This window comes from Opisthorchis viverrini, assembly GCF_000715545.1.
Source record: "Opisthorchis viverrini unplaced genomic scaffold opera_v5_230, whole genome shotgun sequence".
Classification (NCBI taxonomy): Eukaryota; Metazoa; Platyhelminthes; class Trematoda; order Opisthorchiida; family Opisthorchiidae; genus Opisthorchis; species Opisthorchis viverrini.
The window spans coordinates 845,285-855,470 of NW_008751885.1; the positions used below are offsets into that span (position 1 = coordinate 845,285).

At 42.3% G+C, this 10,186-nt stretch overlaps 1 protein-coding gene across 1 annotated transcript; it reads right to left on the bottom strand.

Moving 5' to 3' along the window:
• Positions 1-698: 698 nt before the first annotated feature.
• Positions 699-8,408, bottom strand: T265_14633 (hypothetical protein; the record flags this gene model as incomplete). Its single annotated transcript, XM_009174497.1, has 2 exons — positions 699-857; positions 8,294-8,408. Coding segments are annotated over 2 exons (237 nt in total), but the record flags the coding sequence as incomplete, so codon positions are not given.
• Positions 8,409-10,186: the final 1,778 nt, after the last annotated feature.

The following is a 10,186-nucleotide window of genomic DNA, read 5'->3' on the forward strand; positions in this document are numbered from 1 at the left end:
CTCAAGATTCACTTGATTTCTGCTCCACTGGCAAAGAATGACTACTGTAGTGAATTTTATGGTCTCACGGTTGGACACTGTTTACGTTTCTACCTATTGGCTTTCCAGGTCCACCTCAGCCGGCAGTAGGAAAAACATACTATGCCTCACATACTACCTCACATACTAACATACACTTCACATCTACCGGTGGGCCAATCTTTCTTTGTATGCTGTCACTATGAATAACAGGATAATCCGCTTGCCTTGTTGAAGAGATTCACTCTTTTCTACACTCTTAATACACTGCAGCTAATCAAAAGCACTAAACATAAAATTGAAAGGCATGTTGTTCAAGTTGGTATTAGTTTCAGTGGGAGCTGAATCACGTCCTCCGTAATATTGCCGAACTCTGAGAGGTCCACTAAATCCAGTAGGAATTAGTCAGGGAAAGTTAGGTTGCCAAAAAACAAACATGAGTTCCGCATTCCATACATGGTATTCAGCGGCTGATAGAAGCAGATCAGTTCACCCTAAAGGCATTGAGGGACAAAGTACCTCAGAGCCCCAAGTGTTCTTCCTGTACACATTCTTAGTAGACTGCTACCTACGCTGCTTTCCAGGCACCATAATGAATGCTGCCTCGAAGGTGAGCTGGACGATCACCCCAAACCTGAAAAACATTTCTAGATCCTCTTTCAAAAATATAGTGTACATACCTGAACTTGATGCAGCGTGTCGGTCAATTTGGATGACAATGCTTGGAGTTCAATATGCCTGTATTGTTGTACTTTTCTCAGGAGCGTAGCAACCAAAGACGTTGTTGACTGGATAAATCGATGCAGATCAACGTAGCATTCCCAGTATTCATTTTGCAGCTGAAATAGTTTACAAAAGAAATAATGGCAATTGTCTGAAAGACGCGCCTTACAACAGGTGTTCCGTACAGTCACCTTCCATCAGGGAAGCCCATCACGTAGAATCTTATTCCAATCGAACTCTTCTTCCCAGAAGGGACCACCTGGTAGTAAAAGCCGTGTTGGTCAGTTCCTAAAATGGTCGCCTTAGATGGAATCATCCGTAAGTTAGAGTCCGCCTGGTTCATGCGTCTGGTCACAAAACATTTAGATTTAATTGGCAGAAATGCACTTCCGGAAATTCACTTCGTGAAAGCTTCTTATGTATGTACAGCAGTCCCCGCTGAAATGAACTACTACCAGGAATGCAGACAAATTAGCCTGTCCTAACATTCAATGCGTGTAACAGCACCTGCTGAATATAGTGCGTGTCAACAAGCTACGTAATTTAACCATGAAATTACACATTTTTCCAAATGTGACCGATTCATTGGAGTTTTGGTGGGCCGCATTAACTTCAGAAGCAAAAAATCATAAACAATCAAACGGCGAGCGCTTTTTTCAGCCTCCCATAGTCTTTCTTTAGAGACCTTATCGAATAACGTCAAAACGAACACACTCCGATTCACAAAACATGATCGATTCTACGAAGAAACAAAATCGCTTCGTATTAATTGCACAAAAATGTTTTGGGTCAGTATAGAGTCAGCCTGGGATAATAAACAGAAGCCTAATAGCTTCAGAAGACAGAAAACGGGTAAATAAATGCAAGATAAAAACCAAAGGCGAAAGTTTTTGCTTACGATCACCTTGCGATCAGGTAGGTAGATCCTAATGGACGCTGCTTCTGAATTTGACCACAATCACTGGCCACTATTACAAGTACCACTCAAGTTTTATTGGATTTGATTGCAAAGTTGAATATAGCTGCCAACCCTAGAAGTCACCGTAAGAACACCGCTAATTACAATGACTATCACGACAGTGAGGAAAGATCTTGTTTGCACACTACTAGAATGACGGACTAAAAGGGCTGATCACACTCAAGAAACTGGATACCATCTGCTCTACCGGATCTCATAAGTTAGACTCGGGGACTCTACTATGTTCAGTTTGCAAATCGCGACAAAAAAGTGTTGGATTAAATGCGACTGCAACAAAGTTCTTCTATCTTCAGAGGAGATACGCAAACAACGGGGGTAATTTTATGCCAGGGATATTTTCACCGCAGCCAGTAAATACAATATCCTTACCCGGCAATCTAAACGAATTCAGCTTCACATATCCCTGAACAACATTCCACCTGCCTTTCAACCTTGAATTCGACGCCAATATACCATTTTCTGAAAACGCGCTCTTGTCTTTTTGGTCGGAAATCTCAAAGGTGCTGTTACAGGGGGTGTGTCACACGAAAGTGACATCAACATTTAAAAGCTTCAAACGTCATCAGCCTTCCTAAATTTATCTAAACAGGATGTTTCGAAACGGTATGTATTTGTACGTAGACCGATAACGCATGACAGACATGAGCTGCTTTGTATATATGGTCCGCGGTTTGGTGGTACTTGTGAATTCCTCCAGGCCTTTGATCATTCATATTGGTACATCTAACCTGTTTGGGTATCACTACGTTGGTTGATATTTCCGGGAAATTCAGTATATATATCTTACAGTTGCATTTAAACGTAACCTCAAACATGCCATAAAGGTGATTTCCGATTCCAGTCTCCTTGTAACCCTTCATTATTCCTCCTCTCTGGATGCCGCTCTTCTTCAAGTGTAAACAAGTTGCGACTGCCCAACTTATGGAAAAAATAGGCTGATCGTCTAGCGACAATGAAGTGGATTGGTTTGATTTTTTTAATTTCGCAACTCGACTTACAAGCCATTGTAAGGAAATAAGTGTTAATTGTTATTGGCTTGATGTACATTGGATCGGGATACTATTTCATGATTACCTAGTATAAAACCCACAACTGACGCCGCAAAATGACTGCGCTACAGTTCAAGTTGCCAGTGAACTTAATAACTATTCGGCTCGGGATACTATTTCATGATTACCTAGTACAAAACCCACAACTGACGCCGCAAAATGGCTGCGCTACAGTCCAAGTTGCTAGTGAACTTAATAACTATACGACTGTGGTCCACAATGTCAGGAAAACAGGTTTTACACACTTTAAGTTCAGTTGCATTATATACTGGACGAAGATCACAGTGTTTTCTGCACTCCACAGCTATTCGAAATGCGTTTTACACCGAAAGGTTCATTCTCAATAAAACAACTGAACAAGAGCTTTTCTGCCAGCTGAAAGACCCTGAATGTTTTTTGAATTCGCAGCTTAAAAGTGATTTATTCATTATCAAACTTTTTCAAAAGTATCAAGTTTAAAATTTGAAAAGCCTTAGTTGTTGAGTTACCCTCGACGGGATGACGGAGCAAGTAAATACTTCCATCTGGCGGTCTTTGAAAAGATCCACGAAAGAGCTGCTCTTTTCGAAACGCGCCCCACACTACCGAATGCACTCTGGTGATTACTTTATATCGCACCGCGGTTGAACTTATAAAGTCTGCGGAGCTGGTTTTCACATTGAAGCAGTACGTTTACTGTTTCCCGATTACAATCAACTGCTACGTCATGGCGGTTGCGTGAATTGTTTTGGATTCGCAGTCCTCAGACGTAAAATAGCCTCAGAAAGTCAAAATACTTCCAAAACTTCCTTCTTTCCTAAACACCGCAACGCTTTTAATCGAACTCCCAAACTTGTCCCTGCCTAATCGGTTATTTTACATCACATTGGTTAAGGTCGTGACGCCCATTTGGGGTATAGCTGCCATGCCTCTCGAAGAAGCACGAAGACACGCTTTTAATCGAACTCCCAAACTTGTCCCTGCCTAATCGGTTATTTTACATCACATTGGTTAAGGTCGTGACGCCCATTTGGGGTATAGCTGCCATGCCTCTCGAAGAAAGCACGAAGACCGAGATACTGCCAGGGTTCTCAAGCCTAGACAGGAGCTATCGAGGTGCAGATATTATAGTTGAACCATGGACGTTTCGGTTAGAAAGTTCCCGCCCTAACCGCTGAGTTACTTCGAGGTCACTACACTATCGCAATACATTACCGTCAAATCGTGCACTCGAGTTTCTTCGGCTTCCGGAAACTTCCTTTCTAGTCTTTTGCTGAATACTGTCTATAAAGGACATACAAATGTCCGCACGAATTTTATTTCTACAGAAGCATTTCAGTTCACCTCTTCTTTGCTACAGACTTGAGGTATGTTTCCTGGGGTTTGAGTGAGCAGTTCTGACTTTGGCTGTTCTTAGCAAACTTGCCGATAACGGTTTCCATGATAACGTGGATATTTTGTCTAACTGATAACGCTTTTTTCATGTACTGAACATATTAGGATGCTTGATGAACAAATTAACTATGAATTAGCTCAACGTACCCCTCAAAACGGAATGCTGAATAACCTTCTTCTAGAACAAAACACATGCACCAGTGCCAATAGTTTGCTTTGTGGGTTTGTTTTGTAGGATCGGGTCTACCAAGTAATTTATTTTGTCTGATGCGCTGCCGACCATTACGATCATATAACTCTTACTTAGGTCACCTGTGATGGGTGTTAAATGTAAAGTATTTTGCAGGCAGTAGAGCGGATCACTTTCTGCCTCTACCGTGGGAATCAAAATTTACGTCTTACAATCGTGCTAGTTATCCACTGTTCATGTCATGGGATACCAGGATCTGAAGAGCTAGGAGTTGCGAAACTACCATCGTCCAATGACCCTGGGTCAGGTTTAAGCAAGATCCTGATATACATCTCGGTAGTTGTAAATTATATCGTCATGTGGTTAATTTTTACACCATGAGAGAAAACAAATTTTGGGCTATTCATTCCTGTAACACCATTTTTGCACAACTTTCGGTTAGAGCACAGTTCAAGTCATTTCGTTAAATGCAGGCAACTAGGATCTCAAGCGCACAAACTTGACGACACTCCACAACCAATCGCAGGATGTGGACAGCAGTGAAAACTGAGAAATACAGTAGAAAACCATAGAGGGCTGGAAGAAACGATTTTTTATCGTAATCAAATACCCGCCTCCGGGGTCTGACTGGGGTCAAATCCTCTCTGAGTGACTAATTCCTAAGGCCGTGACGACGTAATGAATGTTGACCGTAGCAGAACAAGATGTGGGTTGGGATGTTGGAGCGCAGACAAAGGGCGGTGAAACGGGTAAGGATAACACAAGGACGGAATTTGGCAAAGACAAACGAGTCCTCTGGACCCTCCGGCATTCACTGTTACATCGTGTGTTATTATAGTACTATAAATCAGCTTGAGTTTTGAGCGGTGGGAAACACGCTACATGTTCGGAATTGCTTGGCTTTATGTGGGAAACACGCTACATGTTCGGAATTGCTTGGCTTTATGGCTAAACGTAGGCTGATAGATTTGTCGTCAGTATAGCAGTTGGCATAATTGTTGACGATGCTTTACTGGCGTACAGCTGCTAGTCACTTTAAAGTCGTCGTAAATAAATAAACAAAACAGAAGGAAGAAGCCTATCTGCCTGGTACGGTTGGACCAACTTTCATTTGGCTTTTGGGACTTGTAAACCTGTCCTATTTGAAGAACTTCAATAGGCCGTGATGTAACTACGGCCACATAACTGTGATGTCAAAAATCGCACTTATTCTTCGCTGTCCATAACAAACAGTGTATAAATTGAGCCTCAGACAGCATTCAGCACAGCTTGGATCTATAAGCTCACGTTTTCCATTGTAGGCTAGTAGTTGAACAAGTTCCAGTTGGGATGTTTCCGCTTATATGCGCACTTGATCCTTATGCAGAATAGAAATTCATGAAAAACCCGCTCAATCCAATCTTCAAGGCTCCCAATTTAGACCAAGTCAAACGGGCTTTGAGCGACTATCTACATTTTTTCCAATATTGAATCGCATTCTGATGGGCAAAAATGCCCACATACCTTATTATTTGAGTCAACCAGAAAAAACGGTTGCCTGTTCGTATCGCTTACTAATCACTAGCCTAGTTACCGTGCACCTGAGAAGTAAACCAGCCAACTTTTTCAGTTATTTAGGCAGTTAGACTTATGGTTCAGAAGCACAATCTTGGCTCCAGACAGTGGTATAAAAACCTTTACACAAAAGAGTGAGAAAGATGTAAACTTCATAACGAGGGGCGTAAAGACATGTACATGGTGAGCCACAAGCTGTTAGACTGGAGCAAAGGAGTAGAAAATCTTCAAGTTAACCAATGCAGTCAAAATCGGTTAAACAGTTTCTTGTGCTGCGTTTCATATTGCACAGGAAAATGGTGGGAAATAGCTGCCTATTAAACCCGACCACCTGAAACCGGAATTGGAATATTAAGTTAGTCGTGATATCCCCGACAGCTCCACCACAAGTGTTGTTGCTTCACAATCTCCTGCGCATCTGCATTAGTGTTCCTATACTATGTTGCATAGCGAAATTTGTCTCAGCTCAGTTTAGATTTTAGGGCGCCACAGCAAGGCTAAATATCGTCCAGTTTCTTGCACATACAAACTGCAACATGTGATGCAACAGCGAAGTAATCCATGTGTATTCAGACGGAGATTTTATTTTTGTGTACGAGTGAATGCCAACACACTTAGACGTACGTTTTCAGTTATTCAGGGCATTTTTGGTTTTCCTGTTGGGCGAATACATTAGGTAATACTTGCAACTATCTCTCTTAGGATTATAGAGCCACCATATAAAACAAAGCGTAGTGATAATCAGGGAGACAAAATTCAAGGTGGAAATTGCGCGAACAGGCTATAGATGTACGATAAAAAGGCCAACAAAACTATTACATCTGGACATTTTTTAAGAACAATACAAAAATATATAAGAAATCTCGATTATCTGGCATTAGTTGAAACACGGATCTCCAGCACTGCTTGGAGAAAATCGCAGACAAACGGGTGTTGTTAGATGCCAGAATAAGTGACTTCTCCAGAAAGCTAACTTCAGCAATCGGACCTTCATTAGCAAAGCATTCACAGCAAACGTGCATTCTTTCACAATACTAGACACATTGGTTCCTTGTCTCATAATGATGCTCTTCCCAACTGATGCTTCAGCTCCGCAAGGGTAAGCTTCCCCTATGCTCTAAATATCCACATGTTAACCCTAAAGTTTTGTGCTCCAATGGAAGGATACTGAGTTTAGCCAACCCAGTTTCGTAGCTTTTTATATTCATATTTGCAAAACGCCCCGTTATACCTCGTTATAAATGGCCTTGGTGGCCCTAAAAACCTGCATCTGAATGCATATTCCTTATGGATAATAATATCTTCAAAATGTATTAAAGCACTTGAAATTTACAAATGTCAAAACCCAGTGACTCTTTCTGTAGCTTCAAGAGATTGTAAGTGCGACCTTCATTGAAGATTTCGAGACTGATTATTTCTTGTGTTAACATGCACCCGAGTTCAGTGAGATAGTAGGAAAGGCTTTTTCATCTTTAATCAGGATCTGAGAGATCGCCACAATGAGTAGAGAATTCTAGCCTGTCTTTTGTTTTTCGAGACAGCGTCAATCCTTCTGATATCCGGAATTCGAGGGTTGTCAAGTACATTTACGTCATTTGCAAACATATCATGAGTAGTATGCGCCCTCGCTAATTCGCCTACGAACACGGATTTCCCAAGTGGCAAGCTAATTGGAACCCAGCTTTCGAAAAATCCAGGTGTTGACTTAGCCCTTCCACTTGAACGACAAGGCATTGTCAAACTAAAAGTGCCTTTAAACATTTACTGGTTGACCTACATATACCAAATTGGAGTGGTCTCAGCAATCTCCAATTCAGCGTGCCGAAGGCTTTCTAAACTCAATCAAACAGGTTCCATAGCTCTTGCCGTTGTTTGTAATAGCATCCACAAACCATAATGGTCGCATAGTAACGCTTTTCTATAAACTGATTCTGGTTGGCACTCATCGACCGAATACCGTTTCGGCGAGAGACAATATTATCTCGTATTGCTCCAGAGGAGAAGCTTGTGGGTTGATAGTCATACGAGTCCTTTCAGCACCTTTCTGGTGAACTGGTACGACAGATGCCATTTTCCAGTCTAGGATAACTTTGTTTCAATGAAGGAATACATAGAAACCTTGTAAATAAATTCGAAAGAATAGTGTCAACAATTTCTCTAATTCATTAGAGGCGCCATATTTAATGTAGTCTTGCAAGTCGTGCGCTTCACTTCGGATTTTATGGACGGGCGAATGCTTCACTTCGGATTTTATGGTACGTGCCAATCACTTGAATATCACCTTCTCATAAAATTATTCTCAGGACAGGTGCTTAAGTAATTCCATGTCATTTAAGATAAAACGCTGAAAATCCTTAATTTCATGCACCTCTGTAAACAAAGGGAAATGCTCTCAGAACTACATACCTTCTCGTGGATATCAGAATTCCCTCCAAACAAACGCATTTCGGATTCGTTTTCGAGGGCTTTAGACAACTCTACCATGAGAAATCACTCCACAGATCTCCGCACTGAAAGACGCTACACCCCCGAAAACGGATAGCCACTTCGGAAGGTTAGGCCTTTTTGACCTCAAGAATCAACGCAGCTAAACAATTCGGTGAAAGTTGTGTCACCATGTTTGTCGTTCCTTGAACGACCGGCATTTCGTGAATACTGGTCGATTAGGTTTTGTATCTAGTGAGCATTGTTTCATACGTGGATTCTATTATGGAACAACTAGGCGGAAAGCACGATAACGTATCCATTTACCATCTGAATCCTGCATTCATTCACGGAATCACGGATTAATACACAGGATCGAGGCCTTTGCCAAAGTTTCATCCGATCGGCTTTGTTCTTGTCGTTCAGCGGCTGTAGGTCACCGGTAAGGTACAAGTGAAAAAGGGGTGTAGCACTGCTCTTCACGTTCTCAGCGCAGAGAATTATGCTTGCCGGCGCGAGGACGTGCAAAAACAAGCGTCTAAAAACAATTTAAACCGGGTTCTAGAAGGAGCGTGGACAACCGTCGGAGGAAGGTTATTTCAAGCCCATTCCATTCTAATACCCGAAATGAGAAACAATTATGCCTAATGAATGGGTGGATTCTGAGCTTGAAGATCTTCTTAACAAGCCCCCGCCGTGCGGTTGCTGGGTCAGTGGTGAAAAACCTGTTGGCCAAGCCTTGTTTAAACAGTAATTGAATAAGGATTGGGTCCCATCTGAGGCCACGATACTCCAGAGGAAGGGGGTCAAGCACCGCGAGACGCGTCTGGTAGTCCATGGTTTGAGGTCGGTAACCGTTCTCGTAGCGGCTCGCTGGACACGCTCAATGAGGGTGACGTCTTTCGTGCGTCCATAGTAGACAAGTTGGTTGGCGTATTCCAGGGGCGGTCTGACGTAGGCCTCATAGAGTATTTGGAGGTCCAGGCGAATGATACGGGAGAAGGTGCGTCGCATCATCTGTAAAATGGCGAATGCCTTTTGCGTCGATTTCTCATGGTGCAGTAATAAGGACAAATTTAAGGAGACCCAGATATCCGAATCTTATTTGGCATCTATCCTCATGATGTTTTCTGGTGCTTTCCGACCATGAATAACAAAGGCATTCACTAAGTCTCATCCAAATGAAGTATGGACGCACTTTTCGTCATTCAGAGGAAGGTGCCAGTCCAACGACAACTGCTTGGCAGCGTCTACATCCATTTGGAGGGCACTGGCATTGAAACTCCAGGATTTCAAGTCGTCCGCAAAAGTAGACATGGACTTCAGAGGACATCTAGAAGTTCGTTTGTGTATATCAGAAGCAGCAGAAGTCGCAAACGGAGCTTTGAGGAACACAAATGTAGATCGGCGCCGGAGAAGAGTAGGTAGCACCTAGCCTCACTCGGAATGATCAGCCTGGTTGGAACGCCTTATCCAGTGTAGTATTCTCCCTTGAAGCAGATATGACCATAGTTTGTGGAACAGTATATTCCACGAATAAAACCGCCAATTTGAAGTTCCCATTGATTAGGCGAAATTAATTTCGGTTTACTTTTAATGAGCAGCAAATCAACACTGAAAGATTCGGAATCCGTCCTGACGAGACTTTTGTAAACAGAATTCAACGGATACATTGCAGCCATCGATCCTAAGACGCACACTCCAAATTTGTCTTCAAACATTTTGTGAACGAGGTAAACTTCAACATGAAGTTGCGGCATATGACATCATTTAATAAAACCTCCAAAATCTCATGCGGTGGAATTTTTCTTTGAAAGCAGCCAATCCATACTCACGGTTCTCAATGAAAGCATGGTTCGTAACGGCTTCCAGCGC